Below are 24,201 nucleotides of genomic sequence, written 5' to 3' on the forward strand. Positions count from 1 at the left end.
CACATCCAGGCTCTTTTTAAATATCTCCAGGGATGGAGAATCCACCCCTTCCCTGGGCAGCCCATTCCAATGGCTGATCACCCTCTCCCTAAAGAAATTCTTTCTAATGTCCAACCTAAACCTCCCCTGGCACAACTTGAGACCTCTTGTGCCCTCTTGTCTTGCTGAGAGTTGCCTGGGAAAAGAGCCCAACCCCCCCTGGCTCCAACCTCCTTTCAGGGAGTTGTAGAGAGTGATGAGGTCTCCCCTGAGCCTCCTCTTCTCCAGCCTCAACACCCCCAGCTCCCTCAGCCTCTCCTCATAGGATCTTCAGGCCATTGCAAACATTTGCACAGTTTTTGCCTTCCCCATGGAGGGGGAGCCCAAGGCAGCAGCTGTGCCACTTGAGTGTAGGGACACCTTCTCCCATTCCCTGTCTCTTAGCCTCAGCAGCACTGCCCTAGCAGAGCTGAGCAGCTGGACCAGCAATTTGGCCACCTGAAGCAAACAAGGTGAGGAGGAACCATCAGGACATTGGCTATGAAAGCAGCCTCTTGGTGCAAAGCAAGGACACACGAGGGTACCCACCTAAAGCCAGTGTTCACACATCTTGTATTTCACTGAAGTGCAGCCAGAGGAATTACAAAATGGCACAGATAAGGCAACCATCAACTATGACAAACACTTTCTCCATAGATGCTGCTGCTAACAGAACCACATCACAAAACTGCACACAAGCATTTTAGGGAGCAGACATGCAACAAACTCCACATCGAGAGCTGGCACTTGTTGAAGGTGTTTCTGTGTCTCTCCCAAGCTTGCTTGGCTGTTGGCTTCACAGAGCAACTCACCAACTGTACATCCAGAAATCCTGTCAGGTTTTTGCACACCAAATGCCAATGCAAAGCAAAAATTACTAGTTTGGAGCCAAATTTTTGGTTCAGTTGCTTCCCATGGCTTTGCAGGAGTCTGAGCAGAAGTAGAAGTCTGGCCAACAAAATCTCTCGACTCTCAGACTGTGTGGAGCCAGAGACCAGAGTTTTCTGTTGCTCATCCATCTGCTACTACCTCTTGGCAGCTGAATCATGTTAAAATATATATTCAGGACCACAAATGGGATGACTCTTCACCGTTCAGCATCAAGATCCCCAAGCAGAGTAGAGCACTGAGGCTGTCCTGGTAAGTGTGCCTGCCACCTCGGTCCCCCAGGACAGCTCAGTGACAATCATCCCCATCAGGGGAAGGTCTTGACTCAGTTGGCAAGGTGAAGGATCTAGCTGGGCATCCTCACAGGTCAAACACTGTCACCCACACTCAGGAGGTGCTGTGGGTTCTGGGACTGCCCCAAGCCAGGCAGGATGGTGGCTCTCGACTTGAAACAGGGAGACATAAAGGAGAATGTGGCCAACATGAGGTGTTTAAATTGTTTGTGTCTGCAAAATGCAAAATAAAGTTTTGTGGCTGGGCTGGCAGGAGGGGTGGCTAGAGGGACAGCTGGGGGGGGAAACAGGACTTTCTGGTGAATGGTTTCCCCTATACACCTGCAGGTCCCAAACATCTTCAGCTTTCTGAAGGGCTCATGTTCAATTGCCTTTATGGGCCCATTTCTGAGGAATATAAACAATGAAGTGTGAAGGATATAAAAGCCAGGGTCAAGTCATCTGGGTCCCAGAGCCACTCCAATGCCTGCTGTAGGTGAGGAGGTTGGTGTCTCTGAGACTAAACCATCATACAGCAGAGAATAAAATATCCCTGAGGGGATATTTGGTCCCATGGGGCACATGGTCCCATTGCTGCCCTATCTGAGCTTTCCTGGCTCTCTGCTAAAGCAGCTGATGGTGACTCCCTGGTCAGCCCTCTGCAGCTGAGCCAGGGGGCAAAATTTAATTTGATCCCAAACATCCTCAGGATAAAACCTTTCCCACTTCAGGCTGCCCTGAGGCTTTTCTGTGCACCTCCTGGGGAACCTACCTCCAACACCTGCACACCCAGCTCAGCTCCTGTTGCCAGCATCCTTCCTGGAAGCAGAAGCTCAAGTGAGAAGAAAACTGCCACTATTGTCTGTGGCAAGAGAATGCACCAAGGGAATGGTGAAAACATCTGCACCTGGTGAAAACAAGGCAGCACCTTGCTGGCACATGCTATAGCAAGTCAAGGAAAGGAGAGTTGTGGGAGAGGCAGAGATGCACCTCACCCTGCTAATGCATGGGAAGACCACAGAAAGCCTCTTCTTCTTTAGGATTTTACCCCCATTCACACTAGTGCTGAGCGTGAACATTTTTTTTTTTTTTATTTGCCAAGCTCACTGTCAGCAACACTGTTGCCCCAGACTGTAAGATGCTCACTGACAAAAAAAAATCCATTAATTTTTCTCCTCATGAAAGTTCAGTGCCTTCGTGGGAGAAAGGCAAGTGCAGATTTTTCTACACTGGCAGGTTTCTGATGCCAACATATAAATGAGTCTAGAAAGAGGCAAGTTGTACAGCACGATGTTGAACTCTGGCCAGGCTTCTGACAGCATCATCCCACTGACTTCCGCCAACTCCTCTGCATCAGCATCAGTGCTAAGTAACCCTTCAGTGGCTAAACAGGCACCAGGAGGAAAACCAACATCCCCTTCACCCAGGAGAAGCTGGATTATAAAGGCAGGCTGGCTGCATTACAGGCTATGTCCTTCTGCCTGTTGTGTTATCTTCGTGCCAGGGAGCTCACTGATTTTCACCAGTATCAGACACACGGCTCAGGCTCAAGGTGGAGGAGTGCAGTGAGATAAGAGCTGCCCCACTGAGACAATGGTGGTCAAATGTGAGAGCATAAATCCCCAAATAAGGTCCCCACGGGTCAGCTGCTGTCTTCAGTTGCAGCACTATAGCTTTACAGAGCTCAGCAGACCAGCAGTATATCCCAGAGTTTCATGAGAGAGAAAAAGGAGAAATAGGGATCCGTGTTATTTTCTGCTATAAATAGGTACAGATCCTCTCATTTGGATTCTTGCCCGATGATGCCTGCAGAAAAATTGGTCTGCTAGCAGGGCAGCAGCCACGAGCAATTTCAGTGGTGATCCAGAGAGATTTCATCAATAGGTGGAAAATAGGAGGAATTTTTCACGTGGTGAGCCCAATGGTTTCCTCAGGTACAGCCCAGCATATCAGCTTCAGCCAAAGTGCCTTGGAGGAATTGGTTGGCGAAGAAGCCGAGTGAATCAGCCAGGGGGGAGGGGGTGTGAGAAGTCACCGGTTGTTTGCTCTGCCGGAGATTTCCACCCCCACAGCAGTGCTGGTAGAAACATGTGCCCGTGCTTCATCCTTTTCTGGGCATCATCTGCTGTCTCAGTGCCAGCACGGCTGCCGGGATCCCTAATTCCAGCAGAGAGGGAGCAAACAAATCCTGGAGAGATGGGTCTTCAACTGGCCCAGCTGTCTGAGGAGCAGACGCCAAGCCTTGAAGTCAGGATGTGCCACAGGTTTTTTTTTATGTACCAGGAGTTTTGGCAAAAGCCAAACGCCTGCTTCTTTCCAGGGCACAGTTTGGGTTCCCTGTTTAACCCCCAAGTCTGCATTTCTCTGTCTTTATATCCAGCAGCTCAGGTACAAGGTTCATGGGCACTATTAAAGACCAGCTCCTCTTTGTGTGCCCAGCCACAAGTCTGCAAAATATTTCTGCTTCTGCTTCTCTTTCATAGAATCATAGAATGGGCTGGGTTGGAAGGGACCTCAGAGCTCATCAAGTCCAACCCTTGATCCACTCCCGCTGCAGTTCCCAGCCCATGGCACTGAGTGCCACATCCAGGCTCTTTTGAAATATCTCCAGGGATGGAGAATCCACCCCTTCCCTGGGCAGCCCATTCCAGTGTCTGATCACCCTCTCCCTAAAGAAATTCTTTCTAATGTCCAACCTAAACCTCCCCTGGCACAACTTGAGACCTCTTGTGCCCTCTTGTTTTGCTGAGAGTTGCCTGGGAAAAGAGCCCAACCCCCCCTGGCTCCAACCTCCTTTCAGGGAGTTGGAGAGAGTGATGAGGTCTCCCCTGAGCCTCCTCTTCTCCAGCCTCAACACCCCCAGCTCCCTCAGCCCTTCCTCACAGGACTTGTGCTGGATCCCTTCCCAGCCTCCTTGCTCTTCTCTGGACCTGCTCCAGCACCTCAATCTCCTTCCTGAGCTGAGGGGCCCAGAACTGGACACAGGACTCAAGCTGTGGCCTCCCCAGGGCTGAGCACAGGGGCAGAATCCCTTCCCTGGACCTGCTGGCCACGCTGTTCCTGAGCCAGCCCAGGAATCTTTGTGCATCTTTGTGCAAGAGGAGGGGTAATACAGACAAGTAACACTGCAAAATATATTGATTTATATCATCTATCAGTGTGAACCTTGTTGTTTTGTTTTTTTTTTTAAATTTCTTTTAAGGTAAGAAGAAACAGAGTCAGCAGTGAGTGTCCAAAGGGCTCCTTACACCCATGTCACACAAGCAGAAGTGGCTGTAGCAGAGGCATCCAGTGGCTCAGCAGAAGAGGCAGCAGCAATCTCCCACGCAGCTCACATAATGACAGGGGAGCAGCCAGGATCTTATACATTAACCAGGAAAGCAGTGACCTTTTGGATTTGCTGCACCAATTGCCACGTTGCAGTGTAGAGAGTCTGCTTCTCTCCAGTGCCTCACCGTTTCTCTCAGCTCTCTCTTCTTGTCACCTTCCCTGGCAATGTGTATATTATCATGTAGTGCAGCATCTTCTATTCCCAGTTATGCAGGCAAAACCTCTTTCCTTCCCAGAAATTCCTGTTCCCTAACATATCAGGCTGGCCAAAGTCAGCTCCTGTAAAAGTTCTTCTAAAAATTAGTCCAGTCCCATTACATCCCTACTCAGCAAAGCTTAAATCAACAAGTGCTGTCCATTTCACCCTCTCCAACTCCCTGAAAGGAGGTTGGAGCCAGGGGGGGGGTTGGGCTCTTTTCCCAGGCAACTCTCAGCAAGACAAGAGGGCACAAGAGGTCTCAAGTTGTGCCAGGGGAGGGTTAGGTTGGACATTAGAAAGAATTTCTTTAGGGAGAGGGTGATCAGACATTGGAATGGGCTGCCCAGGGAAGGGGTGGATTCTCCATCCCTGGAGATATTTCAAAAGAGCCTGGATGTGGCACTCAGTGCCATGGGCTGGGAACTGCAGTGGGAGTGGATCAAGGGTTGGACTTGATGATCTCTGAGGTCCCTTCCAACCCAGCCCATTCTATGATTCTATGATTTCCTGAGGTCAAATGTTTCATTCAGTTCTGTTTTAAGCCAGTGAAAAGAAAGTGAAGGAGGGAAACAAAAACTATTCAGATACTCTCCAAGCTGTGGATGGTGGCTCATCAGAGCACCTGCCCGGAACACCAGGCTTGGTGGGAGCCAGCAACCACGCCACTGGAATACCCACATTCTAATTTTGCTCCTATTAACCAAATGTGATCAAAAGCTGTCCCCTTTCCCCAGCCTGACTGCATTTGGGAATGACTTGGCTTGGTGTGCCTAGAACTGGAGGATCCACAGTGTGACGGGAGGAGGCCAGGGGTCATTTGTCTCTGTTTTGTCACCAGACCTCAGTGCAGTGACTGAGATCTGATTCATCCTGACGCTGAGCTCCTTTCATAGGATGGAGCAAATGCAATCAAAACCCATGTCCATCAGCCTTTTCTGTTTTTGGATGAAGTAATTGATTTTTAGCTGGGTTTCCCATGGTAACAAGGCTTCCTGATCACTGGCTGCACTTGTTGTCCCTAATAGCTTTTGAAGCCACTGCTTCCTTTCAGCCAAACGTGATGGCAAGGTTGAGGTCTTACAGATAATGAAGTTTCTACAAGCTTCCCAAAACCAGGCTGTGTGTGGCAGGTGCTAATAGTGCCACATCAGTACCTTCACTGCAGAGGGAAATTCATAATGGACACCAGAGACTCCACTGAGGGAAAAAAAGCTTTTGGAAGTACCTTAACTTGGGGCAAGACTCATGGATTTGGGATGCAAATCCACAGGAGATAAGGGTTCCTTAATTCTGAGTGTTTGTAGAACAACTTGGTATATTAAGGAAGTGTAACAGGTGTTAAATAACAAATCAGTATAAAATTAGGACATTGTATGATGGTCCATCATGGAAATACCTGGTTAAAATATAGAAGTTTGTAAAAACTGTCTGAGCATTAGAGGAAAATTAATACTGCCAGCAAAATAGAAGCTAAATAAGGAAAATACGTATGTGCAAAGGCTCAGACTTTTACTCAAAATTAAGTGCATTTGTTTTCAGGGAGGGTTTTACTGACTCAAGACTGTAAAATATCTCTCCCAGCACAGGTCAAGAAGGAAGGTGGCAGATCCCAGGGTAGCTGTGCACTCCAAGGTATGTCCACACAGTCAGCACTGGGCACCTTTTCCCCCACACCACACAGGTACTGGTTTGGGCTGCCAGTCCAGCCCAGAGGCTTCATCCCTGGCACTGGAGCTGCTGGCAGCATCACTCCTCACACCTTACCTACCTCTGTGTGACACAGGTGGTGCTGAGAGCTCCTGCTCTGGCCATGCTCTGTGGGGTTACACTGCCTCCCAGCTGAGCTGGGAACTGCCCTGAGTGGCTTGGGGCAGCATGAGAAAGGGGACCCTGTCCCATCCTTAGGGAGGTGTGGATGGAGGAGTGGTGTCAGACTTCCCAGTGTGGGACAGAGGTTGCTGTGGTGGAGATGGAGAGTGCTCCTGGGCTGTCCCAGCACTGGGAAAGAGGCAAGGGAGGATGCTGCTTGGGAGGATGCTCCTAAATCTTCCTTGGGGTCAGGGTCACAGAGCTGTTGCCAAGCAGAGGCAGGGCCAGGCCAGTTGTGCACATCCTCTTCAGGACTGAAGAGCACCACACTACAGGGCATCTGGGCTGGACCAGAGCATTTCATCCTTTGCCAAAACACAAAACCTGCCCTCACCTCAGCCACCTGCTGGGACAGGTCTAGCCTAGCTGGGACAACATCCCCTCCATTTGGGGATTTCACAGATAAAATGCCCCATCTCTGTTTGCTGACTCCCTTGCTGGCTGCCTTCACAGCTCATCCCATCCATCCCAGTTTTAAAATCTCCTTCCCTCCTTTTTTTCCTTACTGGCTCTTCTTCTGGTTGTTGTTTCTCCCACTTGCAACACAGCTTCCTTTGCACCTGGTCTGACCAGGCTTGCGTGCAAAAGGGTTGAATCATCATTTGAATCACATCCAAGGGACATCAGTGGGCAATGGAACCTTAAAATATTAACTGCATCAGCCACTCCATGCTTTGGAAGTAATTTTTCCTGCAGTGCAGATAGGGGTTAGTGCTTGCACCATTTACCATCACTCTTCTCTGTGTGAGCTGGCAGGCAGAGGGCGTGCAACACGCTGCTTGCTGATGAGGAACAGAAGCATCAAGCACACCTTTTCCTCTCTCTGAGCTGGAAATCCAGGAGCTCTTTTATGTTGTGCTTGGAACATTTGACTCAGCAGCTGAATTTTATCCACCACCTTTAAGCCTCTCTTCCACAGAGAGCCCTGGATGGGCACAGCTGGCAGTTTTCAGAGAGGAGCTGATGGTTTTGCATTCCCAGGTAGGAGGCAGCATGTCCCAGGAAGGGCTCCACCCCACACACAGCCACACTCTGCCTCTTTGGGGAACCACCAGCCCATGCCCACCAGATTTTGGGATTCAGTCTCAAGGTTGGAGCAACACAGAGTAAATGCCACCTGGCAAGGCCAAACATGTTCTGTGCTTCCAAGAAGTAGCTTGATCATTCTTGGTGAAAGGAGAAAGACAGCTTTTCCCTGGGGATGAGAGATTCACTATGATCCCACCCATCATCACAAACTCTGCCATGGCTGGGACTCAGACACAGTACATGTTTTATTATTAAAAAAAATGCATAAAAACTAAAGACATGCTTCCCAAAGTTAGAGTCTGTATGTACATCTGTGCTTCCCAGGCAGCTGCAGGAAGCATAGCCTTCTGCCCTCACTGTAAATGCACACCACACAGGTTTTTGTTAGGTCTTCTCACTTGTACTTACAGCATTCCAGCTAAATTAAGAGAAAACCCTGGGCTGCCTGGGGTATAAGACACTGCAGTTTGTACCTGCAAGTGAGAAACTGTACTGAACTTCTGGAGGTACCTGTAGGACATCACTGTTCAGTAGGAAACTTTAGAGAAAGGACCCATGCTCAAGCCCCAGGCTGAAATTCCCCTTCCCTAGGAAGTGTTCAGACTAAGGGCTGAAACTGGACCTGAATTTTGTAGTTGGCTCCAAACCTTACAATAAGCAAATACTGGGCATTGAAGAGTGTTCTGATACCAAGTCTGCAAACTCCTTGAACTTACAGGTCCCACCTTTGCCAGCTCAGCAAATGATGACATTTGTGGTATTTGTTTCTGAGGAAGAGCAATATGGAATCCTAAGTCTTGTGCTACTGTCAAGTTTTCAGTGCACTTGAAAGAAAATAAATTCAGATCTAGCAAATATTCAGGATAAGTAGAGTAAGGTGTAACTGCACTTCCTTGCTGGGAACCACTGCACAAAACAAATGCTGATTTACAGTAAAATATTAAATTATTAAAAACCACAAAAGCGCTTGCAGTTATAGTGAGCCAGACATGCTGATTGGAAAACAAAACAAAACCCAAAGAGCAAAACCATTAATTTTGCCCTGTCTGGAAGGCTGCAGTGATACTAGTCTATGTTCTGATGTGGCTTTTACAGCATGCCAGAAGACCTCCTAAGTAGGAAGGCCAGTGGTTCTCAAGTTTTTTTTCATCATGAGGACTCACTTCAGAAACAGGATCTCCCAGGTGATCCTTTGCCCCCAAGACACACACCTTCCCAAAATCAACCTTCTCTAAAGCACTTGGTTATCTGAAAAATAGGACTGTTGAAGATGAAACAAATCCTATTTTAAAGCAAATGCTGAATCTTGCTCCTGCTGAAACTGAAGCAAGTCTGCCATTCTGGATATAAGCTGTCTCATCCCTCTCCTGGAGGGCAGCACTTAAGAAGCTTTAATTAGCACTGCTTCCCCATACTGGTGTTAAAAGTCCTCTCTACACTGTTTCCTTTACATCCCTTTGAAGTTGGATTCTGTCCTCACACATACCAGCTGCTCTCCCTCCCTTCACATTTTAATGCCAGCTGCATGTCTGGTCGGGCCTGAATTAGCATCAAACAGAAGAAAAAGAAAGACATGAGAGAGATATGTAGAGTGAAGAGAGAGGTGCTGGATTTTCATTTTTTTCCCCTAATTTCATCGCTCACCAAAATGTCTGAAACTCTTAAAAGAGCCCTGGATGGAGGGAGCAGCAATTGTCACTGCATGGAATATGCCAGATGTTCAAACTCAGTGCTGGGTAGAAGCAGGTCCAAAGATCAGTTTGAGAACCACTGAGGTAGGCAACAAGTCTGGGCAGTACTGATGAGTGAACACCAGGGGAATTTTTTGCCCCCCTTGTCCTGAATGACAGTACAAATACCCACTTAGTGATTTCAGAGGTACCAGGTCCAAAGTCAGGCAGGCAGGACTGAAGACAACATCTACACAAGAGCAAACACTGACTGAACAGAGGGTGCGTTCAGCTCTGCTCCAGCAGTCAGGGGGAAGGAGCTGAGCGTAGACCTCAGCTCTGAACTCCTTCCAGTGGGATGCAATCAACCTGTAACCCTCCTGCCCTCCTCCCCCAAATCCAAGGGGCTGCTGGGGTTGCAGTCCTTCCAAGCTGTCTGCCACTGCAGCCCACAGGGGTGGTGAAAGCTTTAAAAGATGCCTAAGAGTTCTGGCCAGTGCTGCTCAAAGCCATTCCAGCTCCGGCATCGGAGCCCCAGGAGACACGGCACCACGGCTGCTTGTGTCCTGTCCCAGGGAAGCAGAGTGTCACTGATATGTACAAGCTAACAACTTTTCTCTCCCTCTGTCTCCAGCTCATACAGAAGGCTTTTGTCCTCCCCTTCCTGCCCTTCTGGGTGCCTTTCACCCTCGGCATCATCTCCAAGGCACAGGGGGCTCATGATGTAGCGATAGTCACTTGTGACAGCAGCAGCTGCCCCAGCAATGGTCTCTTCACTGTCCATGTTTCCAAAGGAGGTGTGAAGGGCAGGGTCACTCACAGACACCTCTTTGTCCTTCCCAATGTTGACGTAGAGAGGATCTTGGCTGGAAGAGAGTATGGACATCCTCCCCCGAATCATTTCCAGCTGGGACCGGAGCACTCCGAAGCTGGGGCGTAGCTTGGGCTCAGGATGCCAACAGCTGCACATGAGATCGTAGCTGCAAAACAAGAGACAAGAGCTCTGAGAAACAGAGCAGCCACCCCCTGCACCTCCAAACAGGGGCTCTGCGAGGTGGAGACACTTAAAAAGAACACTTCCCCCAAAACCTGTTGGCTTTGGCCCGGCACAGGTGACAGGACGTGGGCAGCCATTACACATCGGATTTCTTCCTTCCCATTTGAAAGACATTCTCATTTTCAGTCAAAACAACTATTTAGACAGTACTGAAAAAGACAAAAGCCCTGTCAAAGGATGCTAAACTTCTTGATAAAAATCTCATTCCACTGTTTCTGGGGAGCTAGAACAGGACCATGAGCGAGACACCACTTAGTAGTGGCTTTTGAGTTTATTCACAAAAACCCAACCTCTGCCACAGCTGAAGCCCTCCCTCCAAATTCTAGCTGGAGAGCAGATAAAACACAGGAAGAAGGAAACCATCGATCCAACCATGGGAGGTGCAAGTCATTTCTAGCACAGTCTTTTTTTCCCACTGTGTAACTCAGTGCTCCCAGGGTTGCTGGACCAGAAAAAGGCACCGTGGGTTTGCTTGGAGGACTGTGGAGGAATGGAAAGAGCTTCACTGCTGGAAGAATGATGCTGAAACATCCTTTTTACTACAAAGGCACCACCCCTAAGAAGAAGAAGAAGAGACTTTCCATGCCATTGCCAGCCTCAAGCCCTGTCCTGCAGTGTTTCTCCTGTGGTCAGACACCCACTGCCTGGGCTCCAGTTCCCCCAGCATGAGAAGACACCAGTGGTCCCCAGAGCCTGTGCTTGGGCAAGGGGTGAGAAGCTCTGCTTCCCCCTGAGCTGTCTGCTCCCAGACCACTGGGCTGGAGCCAGGCCAGAGCCATTGTCCTGCTCCTCTTTGTGCATCACCCACAAGACTGGCAGCTGCATTCCTCCAGCATTCTTGTTGCCAGTTCTGCAGGGAAGGGGAACAAAGCACAGCACTGGTGCTGAAAAACACCGCAGACAAATGAACCTCAGTTGAACTTGTGAAGGGGAAAAAAAACTGATTTTGCCTTTACTGGGAAATAAAGCATTTCATGATGGCTTTTATTTCACTTTTTGTGTCCCTTGCTTGCTATCAGCTTTACGAGGCTCTTTTTGATCTTACATTAGTTTTACAGAAAGCTTCTGTGGTTCAGTTGTCTTAATCCTGATTTATGTCCCTCACAAACAGTAGAAATAACTCTAAATCCTCCACGACTAGAAACTAGAATCCTCCAGATTAGAAACTTCTTTTCCTGTGGCACCAAGTTATATACTTTTTTTTTTTTACCCTCGGCTGGCAAATAGTAGAAATTCATTTGAAAAAAAAAAGGTAGAAAACTACTGGTTGTACTGAATCATCCCAGAAGTCCTTTTGCCCCAGTGCTTTTGATAGCAGACATGTGGGGAAGAGCTCATAAGCTGAAGCATGTAGCATCTTTCTAGTAAATTCTCTCAGATCTCAATAGCCTGTAGCTCAAGGGCCTCTCAAAATGAAGGCTGTACCTTTTAAGTAGTTTTTAATCAAATTTTCTTCAATGCATAGCAGCTTTTTTAATCTCTTCTCTACTTTTGGCATGTGTAACATCCTATGGTCACAAGTTCCACAACGTGGAGCCAAAGCTACTCACAGCAGTCAAGATGCAGGCATTTGATGAATCTAAGCAGGGGTATAACTCTGGTTTCATTGAAACCCAGAAACAGTTAAAATGAACTGCTGAGAAGATAAAAATGTACAGCTTTCATAACAACAGTACAGATTATTCCCTATGTGGAAAAAAGGCCGGAGAAAGGAAACCATATAAAATAATCCACCAACAGAACAGGAGGGAAGAGGGAGAAAAGTGGACTTCATGTCGTTCATTTTACAAAGAAGGAATGGCTCAAAAAGGCCACTTAAGTCAGTGCTCATAGTTATGCCTTCCTTTAAGACATGACTCAGAGAAAACAGACTTGCTTGGGCACTCAGTGAAATAATTTCACCTTGTCCAGACTAGGAAAGCATTTATCTTGGGAGAAGTTAGGATGATGCTCCCTCAGCCCCATGTGTAGACTCCAGAGAACAGCAGCCACCACCCATGGAGCAAGGCTTTCTGAGCAAACATTTTATGCAGCCTGGTAGCCAAGAAAGGTCCCTTGGCTATAGGACTAAGGCAGGAGCACAGATGTGTGGCTGCTGCCTCCTCCATGGGCTAGCCAAGTCCTTCCTGCAAGTATGCAAATGTCTGAAACCAGTATCTACAAGATTGTCCTGGCTTTGTTTTCAGCTGTAATTTAAGGTGGGAAGCTGTATCAACAGAACCTTAGATATTCATATCTGCCCTCTTCTTTTTTTCATCCTGCTAGTTCTGTGAGGGCAGTAGATCCAGTCTGGAAAATGTCCCAGCTTTCAAAGCCACACACAGAGCACTGCCTCTGCAACCCAGTCTCCTTGTAGTCTTGCTGGATTGCTTTTCTATTCAGCCTCTAGGATGTCATGAAACTCATCTCTTTTCTCAGAGGATGTCAGGAGGAGGTAGGGAGCAGTGAGTTTCTGGAAATAGAGTTGTAGCTCCCATAAAGCCACGAGCTGCTCATGTTGACACCCTCCAACCACTTGAGCCAAGTTTGCTGCTTCTATAGCTACCAGAGGTTCCAGGGAGCTGTGCCAACAGAGTATCTGGTAGCTAACCCAAAGCCTTCCCAGTGAATGCCTCTGGGCACTGGAAAATGGATAGATTGAGATCAGCATCTCAGCCAGCTGCCCGTTTCCTTCCAGCGAGCCAAACTTCTCAAGGAATTGTGTGTCAGGAGGGTGAGGAAATACTCACACATCTTCCAGGCACTCCGGTGGCTGCTTCAGCCTGTTCCCACTGATGAGGTAGTTGTAGATTTCTGCATTCTCAATGCCAGCATAAGGGGTTTGCCCTCGGGTCACAATCTCCCACATGGTCACCCCAAACGCCCACTGAAAGGGAACAGCACACACAACAAGTGACCAGACTTGTTGGGGGGGGGGAGTGTTTCAGCATCCTCAGACTGTGCTGACCCCTCCCAGCCCAGAGTGATGTCTTGAGTAGCAGTGATGCAAGGACTATCCAAACCCTAGAGAGAAAACAAAGGAATGACCCAGCTGATGCTGGCACATCATCATGGGAGACAGCTGAAGGCACTGCTCCATCCCATCCTTCAGTGGGACAGGGGAATATTTGGGATTAATGCTGTCTTCCACTAGCAGCCCTCTCATAAGCACCTCCAACTCATGGTTCTTTAAGGCCTGAAGGATCAGTTTTGTGGATCCCAGCTAACATGAAGGTTTTGGTGTGGGACTTCCACAGCAGCTGCTTAATTCATTGAGCCAAATTCTGGGTTACTTGGAAATGTTCAAGCAGAAATGAAAGCAGAGTTTAGCCAATAAGGCAGGGTAAGGAAAAAAACATTTATGGCTCACATTCATTTGTGCTCTTGCCCTGCAGCAGTCAAACTTTTAAATCTAAACTGTTAGGTGCAAAAACTTATGATTTTTATAAGCAAAGTCCTGTCCAATGTCTATTGTAAAGCAGCTGAATTGGTGATCACCAGTCACTAAGTGCTGTCTCCAGTGGTTCTGGCAATCACCAGCACCACAGCAGCTGTGTTAGAAGGTGCTCTTGGTGACCTCTTCAGGGACATTGTGACATGGATCACTAGGAAGGCAAGTCCACAGGCCTGATGGACAAAACCAGTGGTAAACCAGACCAAAAGGCAGCAAGGAAGAGGGGAGAAAGTTATCAGAACAAACCAAACCAAACCACATAAAAAAAGACAACAAAGGAAAAAGAAGCAAAAATTTCAGATTAACAGGTTTAGCCACACTCTCCATGGTAAGGAGTGTCCAATATTCAGCCTACAAAATTCCAACAATGCCTTCTGCAGGACAGAGTAGCACTGCTGCAGTCAGACCTGAGTGTGTGGCTTCCATGCATTTTAAATGTCACCTTCAAATTGTCATGCAGAAGAGAAAGGAACCAGAATAAGAGTAAGAAAGAAGAGACTGCATAGAGAGGAAAAGGAAGAGAAGGGGAAAGGGGAAGGAGAGGATGGGGATAAACACTGAAGAATGAAGGACCAAAGGACAAAATCCAAAGGATTCCTGCCTTCTGCCACTTGTTCTTACACATCTTTAGTCTTGATTTCTAAAGCACCCATAGCAGAGAATGGCCCTGTCCCCCAAACACAAGGCAAACTCCCTTCCCCATCACCAGGGCCTCTTCCCACCCTCAGTGAATACAGGATTCCTCCACTCCAGCAGGAACACAGCTGTTTCCCAAAGGCATGAGAGCAAAACTCACCACATCACTGTGTGTTGTGTACAGATTATCTGCCAGACTTTCCAGAGCAAGCCACTTCACTGGCAGCTTGGAAGCACAGCCCTGACGGTAGTAGTCTCCACTATAGATTTTCTTAGAAAGCCCAAAGTCTGCAACACTCACGTTCATGTTCTCATCCAACCTAAAAGAAAATTTTAATGGCTGAGAAAATAATTTACTGGCTATCTCAAGCAAAAAACCAAAAAGAGTTATGTCCCTGTCTGGGCAGGATCCGGGGTAATCTGGGGTGTATGGTTGACTAAGTATTGCCTAGAAGGTTAATGACATCATTTAATTGACAACCAAAGTGAGTCAATTTAGTGGTATCAAATCAGTTCTTTGAGACTAGCAGGGAGATAATTAGGACTAAAGAAGTAAGGAAATAGTCATGCTCTGGCAGCCAAAGTGAACTCAGATACTTTCTATAGTTTCCAAGAGGAAATGTCCTTTCCAGAGGACATTTGTAGTGCTCATTGCCACCACTAAGGCCTACACCTCTATCAGCAATCAAAAAAAACCCACATAAGTGCTTGCCTAGACTGCCTATTGCTACTGGTCAAACTAGATCAGCAAGATCTTCTTTCCAGGTCAGGTTAATGGCCTTAATTGCAGTCACCCACTTAAACCCAGACATGTTGGTAGATAGTAAAAGTAAAGCCCACAGACTTCATGCTCCCAGGTCTCCCAAAGGACTCCCTGCTTTTCCCCAGAATATCTGATGAAACAGGCATTAAGCTGAAGGAAGGCTGCTATTTGAATGTTTAAAAATAGGAAACCTGGATGTGTTTCTCATAAATGTCAAAGCAGACTAACCCATCATCTTTCATTATTACTATCAGGCTCCTGTCTGTACATCTGGACATTCAAATGCTTTTGGAAATCTGTGTCTCACTGCAGATTTTACTGGTCATGGTGGTTTTGTTCAGAGGCAGAGTTCTCTGTGCCAGAAGGGGTTGTTACTTACACAGTTCTCAGGGAAGAAGCAGAAGGGAAAGGTTAAAAAAGGACTTTTCTTGGGGACAAGAACAACAATGTGGGATCGTGCAGTGTGTTCACCCTGCAATTATTTCCAAAGCTATTCTCCACATAAGCCTTTCCTCACAAGCTTTCAGGCAAATTCTACATTTCTCATATGGTGACAATCAAGTCCTCAAAATATATACAAGAAATAGAGATTTCAGGCTACAGTGAAAGTTCCTTTCTCCTAATACAGCCAAACCGAGTCTCTCCTGTTGGTTGCATTGTATCATGGAACAAACAGCCCATGCTGACACTCAGCCATTAGAGTGACTAATTACAAACAAACATTGTAATCAACCCTATGAAAATAGATGTGCAGACCAGTGATGGAAAAGTTCCTTATAAATATGGTCCATTTGGGGGCTCAGTGGGACACGAGGAGTTGCTCCCTGCTTCCACCACCACACACCTCCACCCCCATAGCCATGGCTATTGTTACTTAAATGCATCCTCTGACAGGATCCCTCCCCACTTCTGTCACCCAAAAAGCTTATCCTCCCTCTCACCCACTCTTATCCTTCTTTTCTCTAAAAATTTGTGGGTAACTTACATGCAGTTCCGAGCTGCAAGGTCCCTGTGTATGAAATTTTTGGAGCTCAAGTACTCCATCCCACTGGCAATGTCAATCATAAACTTCAGGAGTGTCTGAACAGGCAAGTTCTGAAAGAAATAACAATTAAAGTTGTGTTCCTGGAAGTGTGCATGGCAAAACTGTAAGAATTGCTGCCAGGAGACACAGGGATAGAACGGGGGGAGTCAGTCTTCAACATGCATGGAATTAAATACTTCAACATCACATTCCACAACTCCCTCTGATATCAAAACCCATACCCTCCTGGAAGGAATTCCACCAGAAGACACTTACAAAAGGGTTTTCCCCAATCCTTGACATCAGCAGAAAAGCATGCAGGTCTCCATGCTTCATGAAGGGCAGGATCACCATGGGAATTGGGAGACGGCCCTTGGGACGGCTCCGCAGGCTGACTCCTGATGAAGACATGCACAACAAAAAGGGTTTCAGCAATCAGAGCAGTCCCTAGGGGGGAGTTTACAGGCTGCTGGGCCTTTCTCTTACAATGTGGAGGAAAATGTGCAGTTTCAGTGGATCAGTTTCATGCCAGGGAAGTACTGAGTGCCCAGTGGCTCCCAGCTCTCCTTGCAGGACTGGAGTGTTCCTAAGATCACTCCAGACCAGACAGTCCCAAACCCCAGGGTCTACAGAGCAATCTCCAGATTCTGAAAATTGCTCGTGTTCCACGGTGCCCACTCATGAATCTTTTGCTTCATACCCAGTATTTTGCAAAGGCACAATCTCCCCTCCCTCTACCAACCCACCCATCCACATTTCACAGGAGTTTGGTCACTTCTCAGCCCAACTCTCTCTGCAGTCTGGGCAAGAACCAAAGAAATGGCTCGTTGCCAGTGGATGCAGGCAAATGTTGTGAGCACTTCTGCACACCCCAACTCCCTCTAGACCTGGGAAGGAGCAATGCTGATGGGTGCAGGACTCCAGGTTGCACAGAGGTGGCTGCACTAACACTGAAGTGGGGGTGAGAATGTGAGGCTGTGTGGGCTTGGGCAGGACTGGGAGGTGCTTTGTGGCACCACGAGCATCAGTGCTGGCTTACCAATCAGTTTAGTGACATCTGGGTGATCAGTGCTGGCTTACCAATCAGTTTAGTGACATCTGGGTGATCAGTGCTGGCTTACCAATCAGTTTAGTGACATCTGGGTGATCAGTGCTGGCTTACCAATCAGTTTAGTGACATCTGGGTGATCAGTGCTGGCTTACCAATCAGTTTAGTGACGTGTGGGTGATCAAACTCCTTCATACATGCAGCCTCCCTGAGGAACTCCTCAATGTCAGTCGAAGTGAAGATGTCCGCTGGAAAAAAAAAATAAAAAAAATCACCGTAACCTTTCCTCCTTTGCCTCCTTTGCTCCAAGGGACTTCACAGATAAGTGATGGCTAAAAGCTTGCTCTTGGTGGCACAGCACATCCTCAGACCTACAGCTAGATGGGCCAGTTTACAACAAAGCAGAGTGTGACACCATCTTCTGGGATAGGTGGCAGTAAACACACATCAGGGACATCTGGGAAACTGATTCTTGGCAGAGTCAAGACCTGCTGATTAGCAGCTCTCTCCTCAGGAACAATTGTCCTTGGAAGCCATGGAAATCATGCAGGCATTAATGATGTGAGAATTAACGAGCTCAAAGGACCTAAACTACAATGTCAGGGAGAGGCAAGGTCACACAGGATTTTAAAAAACCTTGAAACTGAGGAGACAGCCTGGAGCCTCAGACTGGCAGGGCAGACCTCATGCTTCTCTGATGAGGATGGCATGAAAGATCAACACTTTCACACCTGCTATTATGACTGAGTCTTCTAAAGGTGCTAGAGCTAAGATTTCTTTAATAACCACAGTCCTGGAGAGCTTGAATGAAATTCAGCAATACCACACCTAATTTAAATTTGGAGTAAATTATTTCTCTTTGCTATTACTCCAGATTTATGAAAGAGTATCAATATAATCAAAAATTAATCCAGTGGACTATTTCCTCTACTGCTGCTGCTGAATTTAGCAGGAGTCCTTCAGCCCTGCTGCAGACCAGACTTAGACCTTTGGGGGAGTATTCACATTATTTGCAACTAATTTAAATATGATTCAGAAGACTCAAGTAGATTTCCTTTTTACAGTCAGTAGCGAAAGGAAGGTGCCTCTGGAGGGTGACAGAGAGTTGCCAAGTACAATGCCTGAAGGCAGACAGTCTGACTACACAGAACATCTTGCAAACTGATCAGAATTACCATTGAAAGCAGAGAAATTGATGGACCTTACACCAATGTGGTATTAGTGTAGTTAGTACAAACTGGCATTCTGTGGTAAACTCAGCTTCAAAGTGACTCTGCTTTAAGTCAGTCACAGTTTATTTTTGCCTTACAGGCAAGAGGGGTGAAATAATATAGGTTAACATATATATACACACATACATATATGCACATACTTGCTTTGACTTGCTACTTGACCTATTAATTGCTCTTCTTGTTACAGAGTTGTGCCTGATGAAGACATTAGTTGCCCTTTTTAAGCACACTCATTAAATGACAAATCAGAAGGGACTTAAGACTACCTGCTCTAATATGCCTGCCTGAGATGAGTGAGCTGGTTGCTGCATTCAACCCAAACACACTTTTGTTTACTCTAGGATAAAGGCTTGCAGGGATGCTGCCTTTCCCTGCTGAATTATTAGGGCAAAGCTGAGCTGTTCATGCCACACAATGTAGTGCTGTGTTGTACCTAGAAACTGAACAAGATCCTCTGTACACAGGAGCTGGAGCTCTGACTTGGTTTTGGCTGCACTTAGCACGTGCCAAGTGATGTAAAAGCAACTAAAGTGGTGTAGATCCTTCCCTGAAAAGCTTCCACTCCAAAAAGACTGACATGGAAAGGGATGGGAGACAGCATGGGCCATGTGGCTGAGTGGGAAGCTTGCAGAGGAGTAAAGAGCATCAGGGAATGTTCACTGGAGAAAAGGAGAGATAGCATTTAATCTTTCCAAACTTTCTTATGTGTTTCAGGTCCCCTGCTTCCACTTACCTTTCAGCATCTTCACTGCCACTTTCTGGAAAGAACCATCATCCAGCTTCAGCAGTGCCTCCCGAACTGACCCGAATTCCCCTGAGGAATAATCAGAACAGGCAGTGAGGGAACAGCTTCTTGTGAGGGAAGTATGATTCAGGGCAGGTTCACTCCAGGAGTGACTGGCAAAGAAGCTGAATAACCATAAGAAATGTACCAGCTTCATTCTCCATTCTGCAGTCCCAGACAGCAGCTTTCAGCACACGTGTGCTTAGAAGCAGCACTACCAATAGACCACTGTGCTGGCAGTCCAGAAGGCAAAGGAAAACAGGCAGGAAAGAAAGCAATCATCTACCAGATGGGAATGAAGAGCCAGAGTATATATTTATATATATGTATAATCTGGGATGCCAGGCAGACATCTCTTGGGAAGCTGCACCATGAGGGATGAGGCTCTGGTCAGGGAGGGGGCTCTTAGCTGGAGCACTGCTGGGTTGGCTGAAGAACTCACTGCTGACAGATGTAATGGTGCCAGGACTCAGCCATTGGACACACAACCAGAACTTCTCTCTCTAAACTCAGGAAATTACTTGTATGAATCACAGCTGACCAGACAAAACACATAAAAACCTACTTGTGTGTGTGTGTGTGTGACAGGCTAATTCACAGGAGGTAGGTTTCCCCTGGTGTGCTCTCTAAACAAGGTAAGAGGAAATGCAACTGGCCAGACCATCCCCAAATTATTTTAGCCTGGCTTTAGTGGCTTTATAGCACAGTAAAGCACAGAGGCTTTCTAGCTCTTTGCATTAGATCAGGCTCTCGATTTGCTCTCCCTATTTTTTTAACTGGTTAACCCACCCAAAGTGCATTAGTTTGAGGAACTCTGGTACTGCCAAGAAGGAAAAAAAACATGGCACTCAGGACATCTACCCAAAAAGCATTATGGCACACGCTTATTTCACAGTGACCACCAGCAGTGTGACCACAAAAGAGAAAGATGCTTCTGTATGGAGCTGTTGCCCAGCTGCAGAGCCACCAGAGCCCCAGATAATACAGTCCTGCCAATTTATAATCTCCATGCTGAGCACAGGGTTGGAGGAGCAGCTGACAACACAAACCAGTTCCTGCCAGCCAACATCCTACCATCCAAGGCCATCCCCACGCACCCCACTGTGGCCCATTTCCAGATTTTTATCTGTTAAGAGGGAAGTCCAAAAGGGTTGAAGAAGTATCCCAGAAACTGGCCAAGAGGTGACACTCACTAACAGATGACACAGCTGTTCAATTACTTAGCATTGTTAAGCCCTCTGAGACCATTTCTGCAGGAAGGTCACCTTCCTGCTCTGAAAGAAATGCATTTGTTCTGGGAGGGATGGAGCGGAAGAATGATCCCGGAGGGAAAGGGTCAAAGAAAACTGCAATAAAATTACTTTTATAAAGAAAAAGGAAGCCAAACACTTCAGCCTCCTTTTGTTTATGATCCCTGATTTACGCTTGTCTCTTAATTATTAGTCTTATCTTTACATGTTTTAGTTTATTTCTAGAGACTGCCTCCAGCCTGAGGAGTAGGGAAGGATGATGGCCCTGCCATTTGGGAAACCTAAATCCAAAACCACGTTTTCACTCAGAGGATCTGGCCCAATCCTTTAGCTAAAGTTAAGTGAGAAACACCTCACCTTTACTCTAACTATCCCTCCTGACCTGAACTATCTGAAACTGAATCAACTTTTTTTTTTTTTTTTTGAAGGCCTAGGGTGTTTGAGGTAGGCAATCTCTGTCTCTGTGTTGCCTCAGCCTGTTTAATACTTGACACACGTTTATGTAAATAGAAGGAATTCTATAGCACCATTTTGTTAGTAGAAAGAGCAGAAGTTTAGTTGAGTATTCCTCTGGTTTAATCTCTGAAATGAATTCACATCACCAGGAGTACTTTGGAAGGCTGAACATTGACTGGAGTTCATGACTCTGGAGCCATGCTATAGGAATGGCTTAGCTAATATCCTCTTACTTCTGCTAAAGCTTTGAGGTGTTTTATCCTGGCAGAAGGGAAAGTTCCATTTAAATTGTCATTTAAAGCAGAAGGAGAGAAAATGGGCTGCTTCTAATTGCTTCTCCTTACTCAACAGTAAAGGTAACACAAGTGGGATTTCAGTGTAAAGCATGGTTCACATTTGGTTCTTACCCTTGCCCAACATTCTTCCCAAGGTGAACTGCTGTTCCTGGATTAGGACATCTTTGAGTTTTGTCTTCAGCTCATCACTGATCCCTACACTTTCCACTGGAAAAAAAAAAAAACCAAAACAAGGCAAGGGAATAGTCAAATAAGGGATACTTCAACATTCTGTCATAACATCAAGAGTCATCTGTTCTAATGTCCCATCTCCAATGGGATTCCCATGCTGTAAGCAGGAAAACTTCCCTCTCATGTCCTTCAGCTTCCCCACAGACAAGAGGCAAGTTCAAGAAAATGTACCAAGAGTACTGAAAGAGAGAGGGTGTGATAACACCACTCTTAAACATACCAGGAGCAACACAAATACCTAACTACTGTAAACCCTGAGAAGACAAAATCCAGTCAGAAGAGACACTGAGAGACACTGGTTCACAGAACTCCATTTCAGCTGATGAAGCTGCACTACTTCTCAGTGACTGGCTCCCAGACTATTTTAAGCACAGCCCAAGTCTCAGAGTACCTGGCTGAGAGGGTGACACCAAGTCAAACACTTTATGGTCATTAGATTTAATGAAATAATCTCTAAACCCAGGGAGCAAAGCTGGAGCATCATCCTAACCCAGCCATGCCCTTGCTGAACCAGGAGGCAGAAATGGATCATCTCAACTCTGGCCATTGCTGGGATTCTTTGAGAATTTAGGAACTCCTGGCCTCCCAGGACTGATCAATTGGTTCAGACTTTCAGCCCAGCTCAGTGCATGGAGTTTAAGGTGCACTGCTCAGATTGTCAAGCCACATTTCTCTCACTGTTGCATAATATTCAAAGGAGCCCTTGCAGGGTGAAACTGGGGCAGGGGAGGGGTGAATATAAATTCACTGCCTTGCACTAATATACACAATGACTGGAGCTGTAATTAGCAAGTGCTACTTAATTGGTATGGCAACAGCAACTCTGGCCTTTCACCTCTGCAACCCACATTGTGTAAGCTTCCTTGTAAATCAGTCCCCATGTTCTTGATCCAAAAACATCAGTTTCAGGGAAAAACAGAGAGAGAGCACAGTACATGCACGAGCACAGCTTCTCAGGCAGAACCACAAAGGCCATTTTACTCACATGTTGCTTCAATAAGCTCTGGGCCCTCCCTGTTGAAAGACCTGGCAGCTCTGAAATGGACTGCTGGATCCCCTCTGCCAACCACACTGCCAAAGGCATGGCTAGAAGGCAGAAAAGACACACAGGGCCATGATTCCATGGGTTATCCACTTGTAAAAGGGTGTGTTGAAGAGTAAGGATGATTTCTCTGTAGTGCCATAATACTACATAAATACTACATGAATACTACAGACTGTTTTGTTGAAGAGGGTGTAGCCTGGCAAGGCAGCTAAAGAGGGTGGGAGCCTTCTAAAAAGAAGGGAATCACTCCTCCCAGTGCCTGGGAGAAGGGGCAGGTTGGGGCAGGTTGCAGAAGTCCCATAAACAGAGATGCTGCTGTGAGAGGGAGGTCTGGGAGACTCAGAAAAGAACTGGAACCTTGCCTGCAGCAGAGAAAAACCCACAGCTAAGCATCAGAGGTTATGGAAAGGAGACTTTTCTTACAAGTTACAAGCAGCTGCTAGAGTGAAAACTAACAAGGGACAAAGTGCCAGGACCCTAAGAACACAGATGATTCATTTGTGGGTCTTTAATCTTTCAATCTTTTAAGCAGCACTGCTAAGGACTTACAGAATTACCTTTATCTGGTTTATATTTCCACACCCTAACAAAGCCCAGGTATCAACATAACATTTTTTCTACTTTACTTCTGGTGTTCTCCTTGTGAGGAAAAGTCGGGCCACTTTCCTGCCAGTCTCTCATCCAGGCTCACCCCCAAAATTGTGAAAAAAAACCCCTGCAATCACCCAAAGAAAGTGCCAAAACTACTTAATACTCAATGCTTTTTGTACAATGAGTCACATAGCACACTGGAGGAGAAAGCAGAGGTGTCTCTAAGCAGCACCAGGAGAACCTCCCTTACCCAAACCGAGTTTCCTTTCTTCTTTTTCGAAGGAGAATAAGAGCCAGGGCAACAGCTGTGACCAGAGCTGTCAGAATACCCAATGCCACAGGAACCCAGGATGTCCCATAAGGAGGCTGCCTCTGGCCACCTAGATGATGGAAAAAAACCATCAGTCAGGAAACAGCAGACTGTCACTGGTAAACAGACCATCCTCAGCTATTTCTCCTTTTTTGCTTTTAAATGGAAAAGCCATGCTGCAGGATCTGGTGTACACAGTGGATCATTGTACACTGGATTTTGGCATAAACAGCCACTCAGTGATTCATCAGAAAAAAAACAAGCTACTTCACACAGCAAATGCAGAGCAGATGCACCCAGTTACCAGAACCTGTTCTTAGTTTTGAGCCTCAAGAAAGCAAAAGGTGCTGCTCCGGATTAGGCTGCTTTACATGAGCTCTGGGGCACTTGAAACTGGAGTCTTAAGACAGAATGTTTTTTAATATGAGCATTTTCTGTGTGGGTTTCACCTCACCCTGTTTGAGGCAGCCAGCAGAACCCTGTCCAGACCACACAGTGCTGCCTGAATGCCAACTGGATGACATTTGGAAAGAGAACTGATTTATGTCAATCTGGTTGAAAACCATTTATATTTCCCCTCTCACCCCTCCCACAAAGAGAAGCACTCTGTGGGACTTGGTACTCTCTGCAGCTTCCTGAGGATGTTGGTTGGTTGTAACTTCTCAGTGTCTCTCTACCAAAGAAAAGATGAATTTTAAAGTGCCCCCCAAACCAAGAAGTTAGCCAGCATGCAGGTTCCAATTCCAGTCTAATATTTGCTCCCAGAATTT

The 24,201-nt window shown here is 46.7% G+C and overlaps 1 protein-coding gene across 3 annotated transcripts in view; it reads right to left on the reverse strand.

The window, feature by feature from the left end:
* Nucleotides 1–7,826: 7,826 nt before the first annotated feature.
* TYRO3 (TYRO3 protein tyrosine kinase) overlaps nt 7,827–24,201 on the reverse strand; it is a 44,736-nt gene continuing 28,361 nt past the window's right edge. For all 3 annotated transcript variants that reach the window (XM_071744700.1, XM_071744702.1, XM_071744701.1), the window contains 10 exons: nt 23,372–23,501; nt 22,471–22,571; nt 21,366–21,461; nt 19,202–19,282; nt 17,392–17,484; nt 16,465–16,586; nt 16,150–16,259; nt 14,562–14,721; nt 13,062–13,198; nt 7,827–10,255 (listed from right to left, as the gene is read on the reverse strand). In XM_071744700.1, coding sequence (XP_071600801.1) covers nt 9,880–10,255; nt 13,062–13,198; nt 14,562–14,721; nt 16,150–16,259; nt 16,465–16,586; nt 17,392–17,484; nt 19,202–19,282; nt 21,366–21,461; nt 22,471–22,571; nt 23,372–23,501 — 1,406 coding nt within the window. In that variant the 3' untranslated portion in view covers nt 7,827–9,879. The remainder of the gene's footprint in view (nt 10,256–13,061; nt 13,199–14,561; nt 14,722–16,149; nt 16,260–16,464; nt 16,587–17,391; nt 17,485–19,201; nt 19,283–21,365; nt 21,462–22,470; nt 22,572–23,371; nt 23,502–24,201) is intronic.

This window comes from Heliangelus exortis, chromosome 5 (genome assembly GCF_036169615.1).
Source record: "Heliangelus exortis chromosome 5, bHelExo1.hap1, whole genome shotgun sequence".
Classification (NCBI taxonomy): domain Eukaryota; kingdom Metazoa; phylum Chordata; class Aves; order Apodiformes; family Trochilidae; genus Heliangelus; species Heliangelus exortis.